Raw genomic sequence first — 24237 nt, forward strand, 5'->3', positions numbered from 1 at the left:
AGTAAGGCTGTGCGCTGACAGCACGGAGCCTGCTTGGGATTCTCTCTCTCTCCTTCTCTCTCTCTCTGCCCCTCCCCTCCCTCATGCGCTCCTGCTCTCGCTCTTTCTCCCAAAATAAATAAACATAAAAGAAAAAAGTTCTACAGAAAGAGGAATGAAGAATGACAGCAGATACCTTCAGAAACTATATGGGCCCAACAACCACGGTGCTGCAAAAAGAAAACTGTCAACTACAAATTCTATATCCAGTAAAGATTTCTTTCAAATATGAAGGCAAAACAAAGTCAGTTTCAGACTAACAAAAAAGCCAAGAGAATTCATCGGCAGACCTGCACTACAAAAAATTTATTGAAAGGAAGCTCTTCAGACTGAAGGAAAAATGATACATGATGCAAAACTGGGTCTATACCAACAAACCAAAGCCCTGGGATTGGCAAGTATGTTGGTAAACATAAAAAGGTACCACTTCTTGCTTCTAAAAAGATAATAGACTTAATGTTTATTCATTTTTTGAGAAGAGAGCACGAGCAGGGGAGGGGTAGAAAGAGAGGGAGACATGGAATCGGAAGCAGCCTCCAGGCCCCGAGCTGTCAGCGCAGCTGTCAGACAGATCCCACAATGCAGGATTGAACCCACGAACTGTGAAATCATGACCTGAGCCAAAGTTGGATGCTTAACTGACTGAGCCACCCAGGCGCCCCGACAACAGACTTTTTTAAAAAAGAACGAGAAACATCACTACACACTGCTACGGCGTGACTGCCAAGATATGATAAGTGAAAAAAACAAGATACAGAAATGTAAAGTATCCTGCTACTAAAGAAGCAGATAGTGAGAAATATATGCACATATTTGCTTCTATTTTTAAAAACATAATAATAGGGGCACCTAAGTGGCTCAGTTAAGCATCTGACTTCACTTCAACTCAGGTCATGATCTAACGTTTGTAAGATCAAGCCCCACGTTGGGCTCTGCACTGACAGCATGGAGCCTGCTTGAGGTTCTCTCCTTCTTTGTCCCTCCTCCACTTTGTCTCAAAATAAACAAACAAACAACCACACACAGACACAAATGAAAAAAGGGGAGCCTGGGTGGCTCAGTCAGTTGAGCATCTGACTCTTGATTTTGGCCCAGGTCATGATCTCAGGGTCATGGGATCGAGCCCTGCGTCGAAATCCCTCTCAACATGGAGCCTGCTTAAGACTCACTCTCCCTCTCCCTCTGCCCCTCCTCCGTGCACTAGCTCGCATTCTCTCTGTCTCTTTAACGATAACAACAAATTGAAAACAAAATCTCCCTAAAACAAGAGAAAATAAAACAAACGAATATAAATATATTAAGTTTCTGGCTTAAACTATTTCAAGTGATTTTATTTATTTATTTATTTTTTAAATATTTATTTTATTTTTGAGACAGGGAGAGACAGCATGAACGGGGGAGGGTCAGAGAGAGAGGGAGACACAGAATCTGAAGCAGGCTCCAGGCTCTGAGCTGTCAGCACAGAGCCTGACGCGGGGCTCAAACTCACAGACTGCGAGATCATGACCTGAGCCGAAGTCAGATGCTTAACCGACTGAGCCACCCAGGCGCCCCTCAAGTGATTTTAAAACAAAGTAATTTGACTGCACATCACTGTGGAAAATACCTAAAGGACAAAAATGAGTGCAAAGTAATCGTAATTAGTAATAATGTTATTATAAAACTAGAAAGAGAAAGAAAGCCAAGTGAGTAATGATGTTAATGTCAGGAACATACATTTTTAATGTTAAAGGGAAATTTCAAACTTAAGTAGAAACTCTGTAATCATAAACTATGAACTCTGTAATCATACACTACTCTGTAACTCATAAACTATAAAACAAAACCTAACTATTCACTGACATGACCTTGAAACAATAAAACCCCTAACATCTAGATCATGTTTCTGAACACTACTTCCCACTAGAGGAGCCAGGAGTCATGGGAAACGCCTGGCTCCAGGCCTGGGGCAAGAAATGCACCAGCTAACCGGCAACACTTTGTCCAAAAGCAAGGAAGCCATCACAGTGACTGCGGAGGATCAAACTAAAGATGCTCTCCCTTGTCAAAGATGGGAAAATCTGAGCAGCACACTAACAGACACAAGACTTGCTCATGACAAATTGTTAAACATAAGTGAATTTACAGTGAGGCTCAAGAAAGCCAGTCCAATGGTCATATGTGGAAAAGTGTAGCACAGCAACATGAGTAACTTAAAAGGAAAGAGTGATGCCTTTACCCTGCTTTCCAATCCAAGCCGGGCACCAGGGTAACCAGATAACTGATAAAGGGAAGTTCTCGTGCAACGTTACATACAATTAATAAGGAAAGAGGGGCAGAATTGAAATAGCAGTATTTTGTGCTCACTGGTGAAATAACAGTTCTCGGCAACAATCCACGTGGGCTACTGAAACCTGAGATAAAAAGTCCACGAGGACCTCTGAAGTAGACAAGCATGCAGATTGGGCCTCAAGCCACTGGTGACCACAACACAAGAGACTACCAGCTCTAATTCCTATTACAAAAATTTATGCAAAAAATGCATTTTTTCTTAACTATTACATGCAATCAAATAAGCAGAATGAAGAATGAAGTCATGGATGTAAGAACTAAGGCAGAAGCCAGGGAGCCCACATACCCTTGAGAGCAGCAGAGAGCTCTGATGCCCACGCAGCAAGGGGGCTCATCCCGCAGCACCCACTTCCTTGTGAGGGGATAACCAGAGTCCCTACCTCACAGCCTGGCTTACAACACGTACAACCATTTCTGGCACAAATTTTAAAAACAAACATTAGTCATTATAATTCTAAGTAAAAATGTAATTGCTTCCATCTCTTATTATTAAAAAAAAAACCCACACAACACAAAAAAATAAAAAACTAACGCCTCATCATACAGGTCACTGCCAGGTATCCCAGGAAGTAAAAAACAGAAAATAACATGAACCTTGTGCAAAATAATGCATAAATCCTTTTACAGTTATCTGGCATTCTGAAATGCCCTATCAATTGTGTAACTTGATCCATCACTGACCAGGCATCCGTAAATAAAGCACCCAGCACCTTCTTTTTTTTTTTCTTTTTTTTTAATGTTTTTATTGTTGAGACAAAGAGAGACAGAGCATGAGCAGGAGAGGGGCAGAGAGAGAGGGAGACACAGAATCCGAAGCAGGCTCCAGACTCTGCGCTGTAGCATAGAGCCCGCCATGGGGCTCGAACTCACGGACCGTGAGACTGTGACCTGAGCTAGTTGGATGCTTAACCGACTGAGCCACCCAGGCGCCCCTGGCACCTTCTAACCCAGGCCCATAGTCAGTTAGATGGTCACAAAATGCAACTCTGTTTCTCTATTAGACTGAGCTGACCACAATGAGGAAAGCCAATCTCTGGAAGTCTGACTTCAAACTCCAGATGGAACGACTTGAGCCCCACTGCTCCCCCAAGCACCCCAAACGGTTGAGGTAGCTCAGAATAAACTGAACTGCCCTACATTAAGAAAACTAGGTCACAGCAATCAGTGCCTCCACTAAAAATGGAATGAAGCTGCAGACAGAGGGCTTCGGGACCCTGACCAGGAGGACCCGGCAGGGCTGCCCAGGGAACCACAACCCCGCCCTCGGCCACTGCGCGGGAGCCCAAGAAGCCAGCGGCCAGCGCAGCTCGCCTCCTGCTTTTCTGACCCAGCGCTCTGCAGACTCAACCCCACCCCTGGCTCCCCGGCGAGAGGAGGGGAAGGCATCCACTCAGACACATCAAAATGAACCCTCGATGCAAGAGGTAATGCCCAGCCTTGGAACTTGACATTAACCAGGACATTTCCCTTGAAGCAGACAAGAGGTCGGCAAACTAACAGTGACCCCTCTGGCAGGGAATGCCAGGACACAGAGCTGGCCGAGCCCGAAGCTTCCCCACCTCCAGGCCACGTCCATCCACGACGTCTTGCTCGTTCAGAAGCTCTTCCTCCAGCTTGAGCCTGAGCCTCTGAATTTCAACCTGACCCTGATCCACAGGCAAATATATTCTGTCCTTTAAAAGAAAAGGTAATTCTTTTTTTTATACTCTAAGAACACAAAGGTCCACGCACTCCATTCCTGCCACCGCACCAATCAGACTTCAACAGCCTTTCCCTAAATATGACCTTCAGATTTATCACGCTGTCCCTCCTATTACAGTTGCCTATTATGGACTGACGGTGTCCCACAAATTCCTGTGTTGAAGCTCAACACCCCCTTGTGACAGCAGGGCCTCGAAAGAGGTGATTAAGGTTAAATGAGGTCACAGGGTGGGCCTGGTCCAGCAGGACTGGGGTCCTTCTAAGAAGAGGAAGGGACACCAGTGTTCTCTGTCAGGTGAAGATGCGTGGAGAAGGCAGCAGGCTCCAGGCTCCAAGCTGTCAGCACAGAGCCCAATGCGAGGCTTGAACTCACGAACCATGAGATCATGACCTGAGCTGAAATCAAGAGTCAGATGCTTCACATTAAATCAGACTGATAATTTTTTTAGCCTTAAGAGCCAAGGGAATTTGCCTACTCGGATTTGGACTTGCTGGGGATCCATTACCCTTCGTTGTTTCCTATTTCTCCCTTCTGGAGTGGGCTGTCTATCCCATCCCTGTTCCACCACTGTGGTTGGGAAGCATGTAACTTTGGTTTCACAGCCTCACAGTAGGAGAGAAATTTGGCCCCAGGAGGAACCCTACTTCAAGTCTTACCCATATCTGATTTAGATGATATCTAGATGAGAAAGAATGCTGGAATGAGTAACGATCTCTGGGGCTGTAGGGATGGGGTGAATGTATTTTGAATGCAAGAAAGATGAATTGGGGAACCAAAGGAGAGAATGTTATGGACTGAAGTATATCCCCAAAACTCTCATGTGGAAGCCCTAATGCCTATCGTCACTGTATCTGAAGACAGGGCTTTTGGGGCGCCTGGGTGGCTCAGTCGGTTGAGCGTCCGACTTCGGCTCAGGTCACGATCTCGCGGTCCGTGAGTTCGAGCCCCGCGTCGGGCTCTGGGCTGATGGCTCGGAGCCTGGAGCCTGCTTCCGATTCTGTGTCTCCCTCTCTCTCTGCCCCTTCCCCGTTCATGCTCTGTCTCTCTCTGTCTCAAGAATAAATAAACGTTAAAAAAAAAAAATTAAAAAAAAAAAAAAAAAAGACAGGGCTTTTAAAGAGATAACAGGATGGCACTATAATCCAATAGGACTACTGTCCTTTGAGGAGACCAGAGAATACTGCTTTCCTGCCCTCTCCCCACACAGGAGACCACGTGAGGACACAGCAAGAAGGCAGTCATGCACAAGTCAAGCAGAGAGGCTTCGCCAGAACCCAACCCTGACAGCACTTGATCTCAGACGTCCTGCTTCCAGAACCGAGAGTCTGTTGTTTAAGCCACTCAGTCTGCAGTGTTCTGACAGCTTGAGTGACTCACACACTGCCTTTCAATTTCCCCTACCTCTTCCCTTCACTTCTTCCAGCTGACCTTCTCTCTCCTGCCCCCCATCCGGCCCCAGACCCCAGGGGCTCTCACCTTCATTCCAGCTCACACGCCGACCGTGGCAGAGCCGCGTGAGCTCACCAGGAGAGAGTGAGACACCTAGCTCCAGCCACCTGCCATCCTCGGCGGTTCGATCCCAGCACGTAAGTACACAGCCCCAGAATCCTTAATCCTCACTCCCGTGGGAAACCCCTTTAGCAACGGGAGTACTGTTTATGCACAGTGCCTTCTGCCTTCAGTCCTCCAAACTCCACTCACCCCCAAAGCTACTCAGGTCAGCACCTTTCCCTCACCCCCTTCCCTGAGGTTGTTCTGTCCGTGGGTAATACAGTTAGGGCCTTGTTCAAGTCTGCGTTCCATCCTGGGATCCCTCATTCTCCAGATGGCTTTTTTTTTTTTTAATTTACATACAAATATATTTTGATGTTTTAAAATTTACATGTTGATGAGGTGTCTGAGTGGTTCAGTGAGTTGAGAACCTGACTCGATTTCAGCTCAAGTCATGATCCCAGGGTCGTGGGATCAAGCCCTGCGTCAGGCTCCACGCTGACTGTGGAGCCTGCTTAAGATTCTCTCTCTCCCCCTCTGCCCCTCTTCCCGCTTGCGCACTCTCTCCCTAATAACATAACATAAAATTTACACGGTCACACAGGGCAGTTTCACTGCCCTAAAAGATCCCTGCTTCACCAACTCTCCCTCCACCAACTTCTGGCATCCACTCATCTGTTTACAATCTGCACAGTTTTACCTTTTCCAGAATGCTACACAAACAAAACCACACAGTGTACAGCCTGTCAGACTGGCTTCTTTTAACTCAATCACAGACATTTAAGGTCCCTCCATGTCTCTGTAGGTCCTGAATGTTCATTCCTTTGTATTTCTGGATTGGAGCTGCTGATAGGAATGCAAAATGGCAGGACCACTCTCTGGAAGACAATTTTTGGCAGATTTTTAAAAGGTTAAATTAAGGTGCCCGGGTGGCTCAGTCAGTTGAGTGTCCGACTCTTGGTTTCAGCTCAGGTCATGATCTCAAGTTTGTGAGATTGAGCCCCATGGCAGGCTCTGTGCTGACAGCCCAGAGCCTGCTTGGGATTCTCTCTCCCCCTCCACTCCCCAACCCCGCCTCCACTTGCACGCGTGCACGCGCTCTCTCAAAATAAATAAAATTCAGAAAAACAAAAAAATAAGGTAAATACTTGCCTACCACAGGGTCCAACCATACCACTCCTAGATAGGAATGAGGTGGTAGGGAAGAGGAAGTAATGAACTTGAATATGGCTCTGATTTTTAGAATCTTAGTAATGTTTCCCTTACTCAAAAAAAAAAAAATTAAATAAAATCAACCTGGACGTAAGAAGAACCAAAATAGAAGACAAACAATAAAACAAAACCATGTTATAAATGAATAACTATAATGAAAAAATTAAAAAAAATATATTTAAAAAATTAACTTATACAACTTTGGAATGCTAAACAACAAACTCTGGGATAATAAAGACAAAAAGAACTAGCACTGAACAACAAGGGTTTGTTTAAACTGCACAGGTCCATGTACCCACAGACTTTTTTCAATAAACACAGGGTGGGCGGCACTGTAAATGTATCTTCTCTTCCTTGTGACTTTAACGTTTTTTTTCCCAAGCTGACTTTATTATAAGAATACTATATATGATACAGAAAATACACAAAATATTTGTTGACTGTTTTATTATGTCATCATTAAAGCTTCCAGTCCACACTAGGCTATTAGTAGTCATGTTTTGGGAAGTCAAAAGTTATAGGCCGATTTTCATCTGTGTGAGGGGTCAGTGCCCCTAACCCCCATGTTGCTAAAGCGTCAACTATATATTCAAATATCCCACTCTAGTTAGTAAATCTGTTTTTCACAGTAGTGAGGATTAGCAATCCTCAAACTAATGTGCATATATTTAAAGATTGAGAAAGTAAGTAAATATATTGTAGCGAAGATACTTTCACTATTGGTAAAAGAAATTAAGATTAAGAAGAGGGAAAAAGCTAGAATGAACCCTGTGACGTTGGTTAGGAATTGAAAATACTAAAGCAAATTCATGATTTTTATTATACATACAGATTGACAAAGAAATAAATATAGAAGTGTACACATACAGGTATTTATCACCTAGCTCTGTTGAAATAGCCCAGAAGCCAAAGACACCCGAACAGCAATAAGCACAACTATCACCCAGATGTTGGTTTCTAAACATCATTCTCCACTAAAAGAAACCAGAGCTCCTTGAAGAAATATCTGATTACAGGGCTGCTGACAGGGAAAGGATAAAATAACCCTGGAAAATCTTGGTGCCAGAATGTAAGGAATTAAGGTGCCAGAAACAACGAGGACATGGTAGAAGGACAGGTACCAATTCAAAGGCACTCCCAATGGCCAATCTATGTATTTCAGCAACAAAATAAACACTGACATGGTTGATATGATAGATTAAAACCCGAAGAATAAAAATCCCTGGGCACCTGGCTCAGTCAGTAGAGCATGCAACTCTTGATCTTGGTGTCATGAGTTCGAGCCCTATGTTGGATGTAGAGTTTACTTAAAAAAGAAAAAAAAGAAAAAGAAAAATCCCTATGTCCATACTGATATAGTGAACAAATAAATACACGCTGGAGTGAAGTGACAGTTCCTCCTTGCAGCGGAATGTCAATTAATACATAGAGATAGAACGATGGAAACAAAGTCATCATGTGGCCAACACCACTACAATAAGTGCTGCAAGCAAGAATCATCTATGGGAGCTAAAATTAGTGGAGCAAAGCATGATGAGAAAAAGGGGTTTGCGGGGTCTCTAAGTATCTCCACACAATATACTTATGAACTCCAAAGTTAAAAACAGTATTTTTCTATCAAGAGAAACCTGGCAGGTCTCACCTTAACTAAGTGATCAAAATTGGCATCACCTGTAGGGAGACACGTCGAATACCAATACCAAGTGCACTGAGCAGGGAATATCACCACTTCTACAATGTTCTTGCCAAAATTCACAACATGATTTTAATCAGGAGGAAACATCAAACAAACCCAAACTGACAGGCATTCTACCAAACGACTAGCTAGGACTCTTCAAAGACGTCCAACTTATAAAAGACTGGACCACACTAAAGCAGCATGGGCAGTGAGATGCAACACAGAATCCTGGACCAGAGAAAGGGCATTAGTGGGACAGCGGGGGAGATCTGAATGAGCTTTATTAATTAGCTCATAGCATTGTTCCAGTGTTAATAGGAACCAATTGTAATAATCGTCCTGAAAATACCAGATGTTGACATTCATTTCAAGAAGCTAGGTGAAGGGTATCTACAAACTCTAGGCTAATCTTTGCAAAGTTTTTTTGTAAGTTGGAGATTATTTCAAAATGAAAAGCTAAAATACATAAAACATTTAATATAAAATAAAAACACTTCCTGGCCCCTGGGTGGCTCAGCCAGTTAAGCGTCTCTTGATTTCAGCTCAGGTCATGATCTCACGACCATGGGATTGAACCCCAAATCGGGCTCCACGCTGAGGATGGAGACTGCTTAGGATTCTCTCTCTCTGCCTCTGTCTCTCTCCCCTGCTTGCATGGATAAAAAAAGTGTATTTAAAAAGTTTTTTTAAATGTGTATTTACTCAGCGACAGAGAGAGCACCCATGTTCATGGGGGTGGGGGCAGAGAGAGAATCCCAAGCAGGCTCCTCACTCAGCGCACAGCCCAACATGGAGCCCCATCTCACAACCATGAGATCATGACCTGAGCCAAAATCAAGAGTTGGACGCTCAACCGACTGAGCCACCAAGGTGTGCCCCCTGCCAAAAAAATGTTTAAAAAAAAGTCTTTTTATATAAAAGACTCCTCTGACTTGCAAGTAAGAATAAAATTAATAGTTGTTAACTATAACTTACAAGCTTTTCTCCTCAAGGAGCCTAGGAGAAAACACACAGAGAAAAAGCACTGGGAGTAAACTCTCAGTCCTCCCAATGTGGCTTTTACTCACGCAGCTGTGATGGAGACAGGGCTGCTGAGAGCTGCCGCCCAGTCCTGAGACCAGCACAGAGGATGGTGGTGAACTTCAGGCCCACACTGGAGAAGGCATGAGCTGGGCTCAGGCTGGCCCAAAGGCTGGGCTCCCAGAGTGCTGGCCTGCTGCTCCCCAGACGAGGGAGTACAATAGCTACGTCTTTCAAATTCTCAAAAGAAGAATTCCAGATGTGTCGGTAGAATATCAGAGACTTTACAGGCTGGAATTCCACTTTTCCAACAAAGCAGGCGAGACACGCTGTGAGTTTTCGTCAAATGCTGCCCTCAGCCACCAGTATGTCAGCTCATTCTAGCAAACGCCCAAACCTACACCTGCTCTGTTGCACACAAAATCACAATTCAAAGCCCCTCAATGGTAATGCACAGAAAAAGTCGCAAGGAGAGCCCAACTACAGGTGATTAGGGGGCCACGCGGGCCCAGCATTCTCAGTGTGCACATCCACTAGTGGGCCACACGCACCCCTGTAGTTCACAGGGCCTCAAACAGAGGATGGTGGTACCTCCTCCAGCAAGATGCCCTTTCTGCACCACCTTCACCCATTCCCTCTTCATCCCAAGTTCAGAAAGGAAACGAAAAAAAGCAATAAGTAGATGAAGGAATATTATGGTTTAAGTGTGCAAAGAAATCCCTGTCAAAAAGGCTGATACATAAAGCCACACCAGAGGAACTCACACTTCTAAGACTTCCATTACCAAAGCAAGAACCTATACTGACACGTGCCTTCAAACAATCCTTAATCATAAAACAGAAAACATTTACTAGGAGTAAAAACACAAAAACATATTCCCCTTGTGTAAAAGTGGAACGCTCTTTCCCCACCTTTGACAGGCGAAAACAGACCAAAGTCATGCGCAACAACTAGAAGCTAAGCAAGCTGTTAATGCACAGTGCTGAGTAAACCTACCTGAGCTGCTCCTGCCCCATCAGGGGTGTCGCTGCACGATGTGTTTTTGCAAATGTCCCCTCTTCCCAGGAGTCCACCATCTTCGGTGGCTACCGGGCTCTCCTCCTGGACAGGCGCATCGACAGCCGGGCCCTTCCTCTTCGCCGTCTTTTTCTTCGGATGCGCACAGTCACCTTTTGTTTTTCTCTGTCGGAAGTGAGCAAGCTGCGCAAAAACGTAGAAAAGTAGTAAAGACAAAGGTAACCAAGAAAAAAGTAACAGAACCACAAAGCCAATGAGCTGGTGGGGAACATGAGGCTCTGGGGCTGGCTCAGTGTGCTCAGCCAAACCTGGCCAGACCCACGTCAACCAACAGATCCCTGTCCCACAAACTCTGCCTTCATTAATATCTGCGATGCTAGCATTTAAGTTCAGAATTCTTTTCAGAGTCTAATAATGACGACTGTTAATTATGCCTATATACAGACAGAAAAAAGCAATACAGCCAACTGGCAGAATAGCTTTCCTAGCCCCTGGAAGTTTACAGAGAAATAAGATTTTAAAAAAACAACACATCTATTTAAAAGACTGATAGCTTAATCAAGGCATGCTTAAGGTTTAAAACTACACAAACGCTAAATCTCTTTTTGCCCCCATTTTCCCCCAATCGAGAAAATATATAGCCTGGCCAAAACTTCCTAGCCACAGATTCTGAGACAAGGTACAGAAATAGCAAAAAATTAATTAAGCCAGGTCAATCTAAGATCCTCCTTTATGGAATCAGATGTTCTATTTTTCACGACACAGCTCACCAATGCACCAGGGACCTCCACAGAATGTCACCCATCAGAAGGCACAACCTAGCTGTTCAGTCCCTCAAACTGAAGGGTTTCAGACTCCGTTCACACGTCTCCCACTAACACCTTATTCAAAGGTATGAGACCTAACATCACTCTTTCATATGGGGGCATCGGCTCCTTCAAATGACAACTGTGCTCATAAAAGTAAATGCATTTAACAAACATTTGCATAAGTGTAACAGAAAAGCACACTTTTGCAGACGCAGAAAAATTACATAAGGTCCTTTACGTGAGAAAAACCTTGTCTCCAGAACAGTCAGCCTTCCAAACCAGCCCCATGTTCATCATTTTATGCCTTGCTCCATTAACTCTGGCTGTCCTCAGGTTCCCTCCTGCATCACCATCCTTGACTCTAGCCTGGGGTCTCCCAACAAGAGGTGCCCATTTCCTCCTGCAACGAGGTGATCCTTCCTCATCACCCTCAACACTCTTTCAAACACAGTTATGCATGCTTACAAACCATGACTAGCGCCGGGAAAACGCACATCAAATATTAAACTCTGCCTCATTTTCATCTCCTGGCTCACGTACATGCCTGGGCGCCAGCACATCCCTCTTCAAACACCACTCACAAGTTTCCTCTCCCAAGAAGCCTGAATGAGGCCATTCTGTCCTCTGCCTGTCACCTTGCCATTAGATGCTGCTACCCCATCACTGTCTCACATCAGTCACTATGTGTTCTGAATGGCCTCTTTAATGCAGCGGCCCTGTGGTTCCCTCAAAAGAAGAAACTAACACTGAATATTTCCTACTAGCTGGTCCATGTGAAATTCCCAATGTCTGGCCACTCTGGCCCCAAACACAACAACTTACCATGGCTCCACCTACCGATCAGGTAACATTGCACAGACTCTCATTCATCCCTTGACAGAGTGGGTAGGTAACCTCCTCCACAGCTGGGGAAGGGCAGGGAGTTACAGCCAGTGTCTGCTTGCTCCACTCTGCCTCTACAGCCAGGGTCTTTTCAGCTTACAGTTTAGTCCCCACAATATACCCCCCCAAAACAGCGAGTACCAGTTTTATGTGAAAACTGGGGCAGAAACAAGGCGATAAAAAGCATCCCTGGAGACAAGTGACTCTATGACCAAAGTGAGCTCCCCAGGGCATCCACAACCTAGGAATGCAATACATCCCAGGATATTCTGTCCAGGTGTCTGGAGATTACCTAGGAAGCCCAGCATGAGGGACCGGCTCCAGCAGAGCCCCTCAACCCTCACCTGCTCAAAACGTCCACTTGGGCCCCAAACAGCAACTGGGCCAGAACAAGCATTTCTGGACCCCACGGAATATTAGACAGGTCGGCAAAAGATGTTCTGCAATATAAACATGTGTTCCTAGACTGCCACTCGAAGACTTTTCTTTTGAAGATTAAAAAAAAAAAAAAAAAAAAGGTGCATAATTCCCAGTAAAACCAAAGTCTGCAAGTAGTTTTAAACAGATGGAAGTGAATGAGCCCTAGGGAAAGCGTCTATGACGCCCACGAATGCAGGTGAGTCACAGGCCCTCTTAGTCCTCCAAGAACCCTGAGTTCTGGTGAGGTGGAGCCGCGGCAGGTGCAGGTGTGCACAGGTGAGCAGATGTACAGGTGAGCGGATGTACAGGTGCGCGACGTGCTGGCTGTCTATGACAACGAGGACGCGCGGTGCGGGGGCACTGCCGCCCCCCTCACTACCAGCCCGTCCTTCACGTTCTACTGGGATCGGAATGTTGGCGGGCGGTCCGGGACCGCGCGTTCCTAGGCCACCAGCATCCACCGGGGTGCCACGGACACTGGCCGAGACTCCACGGCGACTCGAAGGGCTGCAGCGCCAGCTCCTCCGGAAAGGCGGGAGGGCGCGGCCAGGCCCCGCCCCGCTCGCGGACGCAGCCCCGCGATTCCCGGCATGCCCCGCGCCCGACCCCCGCGCACGCCCCCGCCCCACCCCGCAAGTCCCCAGCCGGTGATTGGCTGCGACCTCGACAGGGGCGGGGCCGGGCAGAGGGCGGCGGATTCAAGATGGCGGCGGCCAGGAGGCGACTTCCAGTCGAGCCGGCGGGAAGGGCAAGACTTTGGCGGTGGTCCCCGCCTGACCGCGACCGCTCCTAGTAGGAAACAACAGCGGTCACCGGAACCTTCCCCGAGAAACCCGAGCTGGGACAGCGGGAGGAGGAAGAGGCGCTATCGTTTACCTTCGCTCTCCCGGCCTCCACCTTTCTTCGCCGCTGCTCTTGCTCATCTTCATCCATCTCCCTCCCGGAGGCTCCTCGCGGAGCCCAAGAGGTGACGGGGTCAACAGGCCGCCGCCTTCACTCTATTTACACTCCCTCCCCCTTGTCTGGGCTGCCCTCCCCCCGCAACAACTGTCACGCAGACGTGGGTCTGGCGCCGCCCCCGAGTGTGCGCCGTCTGCCCCGCTGCCAATCAGAGGGCTGCGTTCTTGCCCTCGCGCACGCGCAATCAGAGCTGTGCGGCCCGGACGGAGCTCCGCCCATGTCGACCTCTGGCCTCCCACTGGCGCGTTGTCAATACCACCTCCCAGCAGGACCAATGGCGGAGCGTAGAGGCCTCGGAACGCTCTGTGGTTGGTCGGTTTTAAAGGGGTCTAGCTGTCCAATGGGTGGGCGGCGAGCGCTGGCGCGGGGACCAGTTGGGGCGCGCGCACCTGTTGTACTCGGGGCTGCACTAGCGACTCGAAAGGCTTCTAGGCGAGTGTGGCTGTCAGCCTTTGTCCTTGGTCGTGTTAGTGGGGCGTTAGACTTGGCCGTTAGGAAGTTTAGGCCGGCCCCACAGCCCCTTCTTTGAGGGGGCTGAGAGGCCGCCCACAGGCGTGTCCCCCGGGAGCTACTCGGTGAGCGCCAGGGAGTCCGGGAGGCCGCGACTTCGCGGGCTGAACGGCTGATCTCGGGGCTGCGGTTGGCGTCACACGTCTCGCCCGCACTGCCCGTCCTAGAGCCCCCTCACTTTCAGCCAGGTCCTCGGTCCTCAGGGGTGGTAGCCCGGGTCACCTTGCCCTTCGCCTCCCGGGACGCTGTTTCTGTTCGTTTCCCAGTCGCAGACCGCCAGCCAGACCACTTGGATTTCATCGCTCTGCGTCCCTCCCCCGTCGTATGACTTCACTTCTCTCTGTTGCCTGTTGGTGCCTGGGAATCCGGGCCACGGCGTCCAGCGTTGCAGGGACTGAAGGCACTGGGAGTGGTGCCACTTCCGGACCTGTATTTTTCTCACTGGGGACACAGTACCGTATCGAGGTCTCTGATTTAATGCGTCTGCCGCCAGCTTGCAGCTTCTGGGTAGTGCAGCATAGGATTTGACCAGTGGGACAAATCTGGCACCTCTGCCACGAAGCAGCCCCCTGGATCAGAGTATTAGGAGGGACCCTGTGGTGGAGAGAGGGACAGGCTGAGATCCTGAAGCGCAGGAAAGGCTAACTTACACATGTTTATTCCTGTTAGGACAGTCTCTGGAACCCCAGCATAGAAGGTGCTCCCTAGGGCCAACTTGCCAAGTGGTCTTTAGCCTCCTTGAGAAAATTTTGGTGAAGATGTGATTTTAAGTGATGCTGTAATTGTACCCAGTTCCAGATCACCAGAAAAAGAGCTGGTTCAGTGAAAATCAAAAACAGTCTTTAAAGTGGAAAATGATTAAGGCTTGGAAACATGTGGGTCAATCATTTCAAGTGTATTGTAAACAGTCGTTAAAAAGGAATCTTGTACTTCCTGCTCAATTTTGCTGTGAACCTAAAACTGCTCTAAAAAATAAAGTCTGAAAAATAAGTAAAAATAAATAAAAAATAAAGTCTGTTAAAAATTTAAAAGAAAAAAAAGGAGTATAACTTTGGTTATGAATTCATGGTCTGTGGGAATCCAAAGTCTCATGAGATCATTGTTCCTTAGCTTCAAACTTCACTTGAACCTGTTTGTCCAGTTAAGGAAACAATGCAAGGTTTTTGTTCCTAGCCCACAATTTAACAATCAAATGCCGTTGGTGTAATCAAGCTCACTGGAAGCTGATAAACTAGTTGACGATAATCCAAAGCATCTCCCTGCACCCTGTAGCATAACTGCACGAAGTGGTGATCCTGTTTGCCTAAAGGGGCTTAACATCCCCGGTCTCACTTTAACCTTTTCTTATCACTGTTGGAATATCCCATTTACAGTTAAAAGGAAGATGAAAGCATAGTGCCCCCCCTCCCACCGCTTTGAGTCTGTAAATAGAACAGCAGCACCACGTTTCAGTGGCAGGATTAGGAAACTGTAGAACTCAGGCAGATGACAAGGACAAGATGGGAGTCCCAAATGCCTCTGCTACAGATGTGAGCCGTTGGGGAGTCAGGTAGGATGACACTACTTCAAGTGACCTGCCACTAGAGACAGAGTGGCACAAAAAGCAAGATGGGGGTGGATGGTCTTGTTCTGGGCGATGTTGCAGGAGACATGTAGATTTCTGGGTGCCTTCTGTTCTGCTCACCTGTTCCCACACCTTTACTTGGACGGGGTTTGTGTGCCGGCTGTGCGCTCCCTGCTTGCTGTCTTCTCTGACTGAATCAGGGTAGCAGTAATGCCCTTCATCAAGACGCGGTAATGACAATCTTGCTGACACAAACTCATCTTTCACCCTCAGTGAGAATGTGTGATTATAAGCAACCACAACTTAGACAAATCTCCCTCAGAGAGTGCTGGAAGCTCAACCACCAAAAAGCATTTCTCCTCCTGAGTCAGACCACAGCCCTTCAGTAAGTGGAGCTTCCATTCTTAGCTTGTAGAATTGAGCGGTGTGAGCAAAAATGAGTGGGAATGAGTGGGCTCATAAGACCAGGGGTCAAGCAGGCAACACCAGCCAAACACAGGGTCAGACTTTCCTAGAGCAATTACAGCCCCAGATCTACGCCTGGATCTCTCAACCTTTACGTGTCGCAATGGATTTAAAACTCAATGGGGCACTTGTCCACAGTTTTCCCACACTGGTTTGGTCATTGGTTTTCAATCTGTGTTCCCTAGAACCCCAGGATCATTTCCATGGTCATTCTAGACTATGTTAATGCTGGACCTGAGTCTCAATTTATTTTTAACAATTAAAAAGCTGTGCATATAAATTATGTAGATACTCACCCCCTTTGTTAAGGAGGGAAACAACCCTCACTCCTTAAGTGTGAACTGACTGTGCATGTGACTTCCTCCCACTGAGGACAGTGTGGGAAGGGAGAGAAAAATAGTAACTGGGGAGTGGAGAAACCTAACAAACATACCTCTGCCAGGTGATCAAGGTCAAAATCAACAGTGATAAGTCAAGGTGACCACAGGCACCCTGGATGTGACGTGATGATGATGGCACTTTATCTCTGTGGTCTTCCTCCCATCAACCCAAACCCCAGTCCAATCATGAGAAAACATACAAACCCCACGAGTAGAGGACACCCTACAAAATGCCTGACAAGTGCTCCTCAAAACTGTCAAGGTCATCAAAAGCAAGAGGAGTCTTTTTTTTTTTTTAATTTTTTTTTTTAACGTTTATTTATTTTTGGGACAGAGAAAGACAGAGCATGAACAGGGGAGGGGCAGAGAGAGGGGGAGACACAGAATCGGAAGCAGGCTCCAGGCTCCGAGCCATCAGCCCAGAGCCCGACGCGGGGCTCGAACTCACGGACCGCGAGATCGTGACCTGAGCTGAAGTCGGACGCTTAACCGACTGAGCCACCCAGGCGCCCCAAAAACAAGAGGAGTCTAAGGGGACATGCTGACAAATGTCATATGATGTCTTGAAATAGAGAAGGGATGTCAGGCAAAAAAAAAAAAAAATACGGAAATCAAAGGAAGTATGGACCATAGTTAATGTATCGGTCTAGGTTCATTGATTGTAGTAAAGGGTAACAAACCAATATAAGATGTTAATAATAGGGGAAGCCATATGTGAGAATGCTATTTACCATCTTCTTGATTTTTCTGTAAATCTAAGTTTTAAATGACTTTAAATAAGTAACTTTAGTTTTTTAAAAACAATTTAAGGGACTTTCAGCCAGATTTTTGCCATCTGATACAAGCTGCATTGAGGAGGGGGGCTGTAAGTGTGCCGATACTCCGCTCTCACCCCAGCCCCAGATCGCTGTCACGGGCTCCAATAGCAAATCTGTTATGTCCACTTCATGAGCCGGGTGGATTAATTTGCAAATCTGAGATGTAAAGCCCATACAAATGAAGGGCCGCTTGTATCAGTTTTGTGCCCTGCCTTCTGTGTGAAGGATCATTTATAAAAGGCTTCCCTTATTGGATGCGATCCCGCCCCACCCTCAGCCCTCCAGACATGCACTCCAGCCACCAACTCCTGACCTGACCAGGGGTCTTGTCCCTAGGTGTTCCCACCCCTCTCTGGGCTGGGGTCCCCACAGAGCAGCCCCAATGCTGGAATCACACCCCCGCCTGAAGCAGTGGTAGCTCCGCGTGACCCTGTGTCCTCCCAGGTGATGGCTAGGTGCCTGTGGGGTGGACCCACCGAGAACCCCCACCAGGGAAGCCCCCTAGGCATGTCATTGGCCAGCTCCCTTGTGCCCCTTCTGCCCCTCAGAATTTCCTGAAATCTGCAGGGAGGTGGTGCCCCCACCTGGTCCAGGCTTTACTCCCATCTGGCTCTGAGGGTCCCTAGAAGGGGTTGGGGGCTTGCCAGCCTCCAGGAGGCTGCAACGGATGAGGGGTTGGTAGGCCCCCGTGGCGCATGGGGAAGGATGCAGCTGTCCCCTACCCTATACTCTTCTGGGCTCAGTTCTGGAGTGGGGGCAGTGCATGGGGGGTGTGGATCAGGACTGTCCTCCCCCCAAAACTTCACTCTGTCCCTCTGGCCTTAGCCACTGCTCCTTGCCTTCCCAATAAGCCCTACCTGGCTACACCTGGAGATTAGCAGTGTTTATAGGTAACCGCTGCGTGGGGCCTCCGTGGGGCTTGGGAAGGACTCTCAGTGGAAACCCAGCAACCTGGGGCCTTCCTGTGTCTACACTGCCTAGCAACTGCCAAGGCAATGCCGGTGTTGGCTCCCGACGCTGTAGTCCAGGGGGATGGGGCCACCCTCTCACATGCTCCAGCAGAGGCCAGTCTCCAGGAGGTAAACCGAGCCCAGCTCAGGAATCCTTCAAAGACACCAGGGTTGGGGCTGCTTCTGTCCAGTTGAGCAGCTCTTTCTTCTAGATACCCTGAAAACCAGGGAGGGAGTTGGGCCTGGTGGCGTCCCTCCTCTTGCAGTCCAAGAATGCTGGACTCCTCAGTGGCAGATGCAATGACCCGCCTGACCCTAAAACTCTTAGAGAAGGTAAGACGGGGGAGGCGGGGTAATCGTGTTTTTAACAACTTGTCAAAGAAGCACAGATACACAAGGTAAGTTATACCTGTGAGTATACTCCTTCCAAAGCAAAATGCTTTGCAATGGTTTTCAGCCTCATGATGAAGGACTATGGTTTCTTGGGTATTTTTCTCTGCATTTATGCAGAATCAACTATGTTCTTCTGGCAGTTTCTCAGCCAGGAGGTTGTTTGCACCCCCAGGCCAGAACATTTCCAGGGTCCCACAGAACTCCCCTGCAGAGCCTCCCAGGTTTAGTGTTTGAGAGAAGCCAAGCCCTGACCGATGCAGGATCCGAAGCCTCATAGGCTGGCCCTGGGACCCATCCTGAGACCCTATCCTCCCCTGCAGGTTCTGTTGGTCCCTGGCCAGCCTGCCCTCACAGGCACCCAGCTCAGTGCCCTTCCTTCCATGGGACCCATGGGCCAACTTGGAGGGGCTGGCAGGAGTCACCCCAACATGGGCCCAGACTGTGCTGCTCAGCCCGGGGCTCGGGTGATCAGAGGTGGTCAGGGACACGGAGCTGGCCTAGGTCAAGCTCTTCAGAAAGCTGCTGCAAAGGGACCATACAGGGGTGCCTGGGCGGCTCAGTCGGTTAAGCACCCGACTCTTGATGTTGGCTCAGGTCGTGATCTCATGGTTTGAGATCGAGCCCCGCATCAGGCTCTGCTCTGACAGCATGAATCCTGTTTGGGATTCTCTCTCGTCCACTCTCTCTCTGACCCACCCCCCCTCAAAATAAATAAACAAACTTTAAAGAGGAAGGGGCCTATATATCAGAGCACCTGCCCTTAGATTTCAAGGTGGAACGTGTGTGCGCTGGACAGAAAGCGTAGCCTGCACAGTCCCTGCGACAGTAAAGGTGACCCTTGCCACCTGCCCTGCACCTCTGTCGCTCAGCATGTCTTGTCCCCAGTCACCTCCATGTGGGACACTGAGCCCTTTGGACCCTCGGGGGGGAGGTCATTCCGGGAGCATAGGGGCAGATGCCCCTCATGCAGCGCAGACCCTGTCCACTCACACACTTTCTGTCCTGATCTTTTCGGCACAGAAACTGGAGCAAGAGCGTGAGAATGTGGAAGGGGATTCTGAGGACCCTCACTTTGTGCCAGGTAAGAGCCCCGGGCTGCTTGGAGCCACACAGGCAGGCACGAGACCTCCCCCCAGGTCCTTCCCTCCTCCTGACAACAGCAAGACTGTCCTTACACTTTTCCCTCATACTCAGAATTGAAAGGCTTTCATTTTCATCTTTAACATACACACACACACACACACACACACACACACACACACACACACCCAGGTGCTCTGCTGAGCACACCCTCATAGCTTATCACACCCTCACACAAACCCCAAGAGGGAATACATTCATCATTCCCATTTTGCAGATAAGGAAATAGAGGCCCAGAGAGATCTGATAATCTGCCCCGGTTGCCCTGCTCAGAAGTGGCCACATGTGGATCAGACCAATGTTGCTCTGAGCTTGTTCTAGGCCGGGTGGTTTGCAGGGCTCAGCCTGTCCGTCAAGTCATCACACCTTCAAATGCCCAGACCAGACACCCCTGTGTATCTGCCACACTGGCCTATAGTCAGACATTGAGGCCACAGGAACCAGGGGAGGGGACCACTCTGCCTGGTGCCAGTGTCCAGGTTCAGGAACATCTGGGTGAGGTGCTAGGGAGTCCCTACAAAAACATCGTCTACTCTTCATCATGTGGATGTGCCCCTCTGGTGGTGGGGCTCTAGGCAACTTCCAAGGGCAGCAGGCAGAGCCCAGGACTCAAATCCAGACAGGAATTTCCAAACCAGGTCACTGACCAACGAACCCTGGAATGGGCCAGGGCAGTGGGGACTCCCGGGGAACCCCCATCCCTCAGAGGACACGCTGCTATAGGCATCCTCTGCACTGGGGGTTAGGGTGGGGGTGGAGAATAGGTCTGCTGTGCCAGAGGAGGGATGGCCAGAGCCAGCCTGGGATCCACCAGACCTCGTTCGGAACGCCCTCTTGAGGGGGACCCCTCCCTCAGGATGCTGCAGATGACATTACTGAGGCTTGGTGGACCACACCAGCCTCCAGGCTGCTTGGGGCCCCCCGGGGCTCCGGGTGGCAGGAGGCCAGGCTCATGGCCCAATTGCGCTCACTACCAGGACGAGTGAGGCCTCCTCCCTCTCCCCAGTGTCCAGCAGAGCCTCTGTGACAGGGGCAATGCAGTGCTCGGGCCCCGAGTGGAAAACTGCACGAGAGGACTTGCAGCTCATTTCCAGAAATAAGATGATCATTCCCTGCAGGAAATGAGGACAGGCCGGATGCAGCTGTACTGAGTGCTCTGAGGAGGAGGAAAGACCTTCTGCAGAGACTCCGGGTAGGCCGGTGTCCTGTGCCGCGTGGAGCTCTGGGGCTGAAGCTGGGGGCTACCGGGCCCAGGCCAGAGGCACAGGGAGGGCTTCCTGGAGGAAACGCTGGTTCCCTGAGGTCTGTTGACTTGTGGGTGGGTGACTGACGGATCCTGAGCAGCCAGGAGACTGCGCACCTAATCACAGAAGAGAAAGCAAGATATGCACGCACGTGTTCTCTAGTCGGGAGTGTTAGCTGAAAAACCCTGCTTTGGTTGCACGTATCCACGGTGGAAGTGCTGTGCCAAGGACCCAGTTCCTACAGGAGGTGGGATTTTAAGACGGCCAAGGGCCTCCTCCAGTCTAAATGCACCAGCAATAGGGAGTGACCGTGGGAAGTGGCAAATGGCATCCACACGGACGGTTATGATGAAATACTGCTTTGTGGTGATGCTGGAAAGAGAGAACATCCTCTGTTGACTGGGAGAAAAGCACAGCCGGACACTAGTTCATGTTTTTTCATAAAACTTGGACGGACAGGCTGAGCCAGAAAGAAGCATTATCCCCTCCCCACCCCGTGCAAAAAGGTTTGTCGTCATGTGTCCCCCACACGCAGAGCCCGGCTCCCGTCCCAGAGAGGCTGTGCTCTTCGCGGGGCAGGTCAGCAGTGCCGGGCAGCCCTGAGGCCCGCCCCGCACGGAGGACCACACTTCTGTGCGTGGGCTCTGCTGTGCCAGGCGGGGTGGGGACGCCCCTCCCCCGTCTCCCCCCTTCGTGTCTGCGTGTCTGCGGCGCTTCCTCCCTGGGTGCAGCGGGCCCTGCGTTGGTGTTGCAGGAACAGCACCTCCTGGAGGAGGTGTCCCAGCCCCGAGCCCCGAGCGGGGTGAACAGAGGAGGAGCCTGGGGATCAGCACTGCCCCCAGAGGTGCCCCCGGTGGGCATCCGTCCTGCTGTCTCCCCACCCCCGCCAGCCCTGGAGCCACCATACATCATCCAGCACTCGGTAAGTCTTCGTGATGAACCGGGGGCGGAACCAACGTGGGGAGGATGCGGGGCCCACAGAGCCCAGTTCCTTCCTCGAGGCCCACCTCGGCGGCATTATGAACGGGCTCTGAAGAGGGTGGGTCAGCTAGGAGCCAAGAGTGGCTGCGTGTCCCATGTCCCAGGCACCGTACAGGGACCTCCGTGGCTCCTCTGTGCAACCCTCACAGGTGCCCTGACAACTGGCTTTGGGGAAGGGGTGGTCTCATCCCCCTCATTACAGATGAGAGGCTGGGGTCTCCATTCAGCCTTCCTGACTGCCAGGTCCTAACCTGTGCACCAAGAACAGAAGTATTCAGCATCAGGAGGGCCCTGAATTTGGGGAAGAAGTGTGTCCACGCTTTCTCAAAATTTCGTAATGACCAGGGGAGCCTAAGACCCTAATTTCAAGGGCAGAATTTTATTTTTTATACCTACATATTTAATTTTTTTTAATATTTATTTTTGAGAAAGAGAGAGACAGAATGTGAGACAGAGGCAGACAGAGAGAGAGAGGGAGACACAGAATCCAAAGCAGGCTCCAGGCTCTGAGGTGTCAGCACAGAACCCGACATGGGGCTCAAACTCACGCACCGTGAGATCATGACCTGAGCCCAAGTCAGAAACTCAACCAACTGAGCCACCCAGGTGCCCCAATATATACATACATATTTTAAAGTTTATTTCTTTACTTTGAGAGAAAGTGCACACACAAGCGGGGGAGGGGCAGCCAGCGAGGGAGAGAGAGAATCCCAAGCAGGATCCATGCTGCTGGCGCAGCGCAGAGCCTTAGGCAGGGCTCGAACCCAAGAGCCATGAGATCATGAACTGAGCAGAGATCAAGAGTCGCCCAGTGAGCCACCCAGACGCTCCAAGGGCAGAATTTAAAAAGGTAAAAGAGTGGTCCAATTTTGGGGACCTCATACCTTTATTCGGCCTCTGGGTTGTAAGCAAAGGAAAGGAACTGACTTTCTTCAGCAAAAGGGAATGTGTTGGAGGGCAGGTGAGTGCAGGGGAAGGACAGAAATCTGGGACATGACACGTAAAAGCCTCAGGGAGAAGAGAAGGCCGAGGAGGTGTGCAGGACCAAGTTGAGAAGGTTCTGGACCTGCTGACCAGGGAGACTATTGGTGCCAGCAGGCTGGGTCCATGACCTGGAGGGCATTTGTTCTTTGGAAGAAGACCCTGGCAGCACATGGCTGAGGGAAGAGAACGGGAAGGGGCAATTCAGATCAGGGAGAGACCTGTGCTAATGGAGGCCCTAGAGGCCCCTTCGCCCCTGGGCTGTCTGTGTCCAGGTTCCAGATATCCTAAGCCCGCGCCTTCAGGTCTCCCAGCAGCTAGAGCCTCCCTTTGGGAGTGGTGGGGTGGTGGGGGTGTAGGGACAAGAGCCTCCCCCTACTCAAACCCACTTACACTTACTGCCCTTCACCAGGGCCCGGTCCTGCTTGCATGTTTCAGTCTCAGCCCCAGGGACAAGCAGATGACGGGAGGGGCCTTTGGTTGTTACAATGAATTTCCTTGAGGCTGGATTCAGAGACTCTGAGGTAGGATGTCCTCCAAGCCATGAAGGCGTAGTCCCATCAGACTGTGCGGTGGATAGCAAAGCGTGGCTATGGGCCAAAGTTGGCTTGCCATCTGCTTTTGTACAACCTGTAAGCTAAGAATTGTCTTATGTTTTTAGATGTTTGGGGGGGAAAATCAAAAGAAGAATAATAGTTTGTAACACATGAAAATGATATGAAATGCAAATCTCAGTGCCCATATTGAAGTTTCATTGGTCCAGTCTTGCCTGTCTATGGCTGCCTCCAGGATACAATGGCAGAGTTGAGTGGTTTGCAACTGAGGCCATATGGCCCATAGAGTCAAAACTATTTATTGTCTGGCCCTCCACAGAAAATGTTTGTCAGCCCCTGCTCTATGCCATCATTTCTATGAACTGGGAAAGAAAGGACAAGGTCAGGGCCTTGTTCGGGCAGGAAAAGAGTAAAATAGAAAATAGAAAAGTCTTTGGTGCGTGATCAACACCTAGTGTGTGCTTGAAATTGTACATTTATTTTAACTCAAGAGAGAAGCCAGGACTTATTTTTATGACCTGTTCTGTGGCTGCCTCTATTGAGGCAGGATTAATGAAACCAGACAGTCATTAGCTTAGCCTACTGAAGACAGGAAATGTGGGGAACATTAAAAATCATGTCATTGCTGAATAGATATTGAGTCCAGGTGTCACATAGGACATGGCGTGTTATAAATATTTGTATCTAGCCCCAAAT

The 24237-nt window shown here is 49.2% G+C and overlaps 2 protein-coding genes across 7 annotated transcripts in view; one reads left to right on the forward strand and one right to left on the reverse strand.

Moving 5' to 3' along the window:
* PCNT (pericentrin) overlaps positions 1–13694 on the reverse strand; it is a 133430-nt gene extending 119736 nt beyond the window's left edge. For all 6 annotated transcript variants that reach the window (XM_049627666.1, XM_049627664.1, XM_049627667.1 and 3 more), the window contains exons 1-2: positions 13478–13694; positions 10470–10673 (exon numbers count right to left, since the gene is read on the reverse strand). In XM_049627666.1, coding sequence (XP_049483623.1) covers positions 10470–10673; positions 13478–13534 — 261 coding nt within the window. In that variant the 5' untranslated portion in view covers positions 13535–13694. The remainder of the gene's footprint in view (positions 1–10469; positions 10674–13477) is intronic.
* Positions 13695–20892: 7198 nt separating this feature from the next.
* CC2H21orf58 (chromosome C2 C21orf58 homolog) overlaps positions 20893–24237 on the forward strand; it is a gene marked incomplete at its 5' end in the record, with an annotated part of 11259 nt that continues 7914 nt past the window's right edge. The window contains 2 exons of the mRNA XM_049627654.1: positions 20893–20973; positions 21780–21982. Of these exons, the coding sequence (XP_049483611.1) occupies positions 20893–20973; positions 21780–21982 (284 nt within the window). The remainder of the gene's footprint in view (positions 20974–21779; positions 21983–24237) is intronic.

The sequence above is a fragment of the Panthera uncia genome, chromosome C2 (assembly GCF_023721935.1).
Source record: "Panthera uncia isolate 11264 chromosome C2, Puncia_PCG_1.0, whole genome shotgun sequence".
NCBI classification, from domain to species: domain Eukaryota; kingdom Metazoa; phylum Chordata; class Mammalia; order Carnivora; family Felidae; genus Panthera; species Panthera uncia.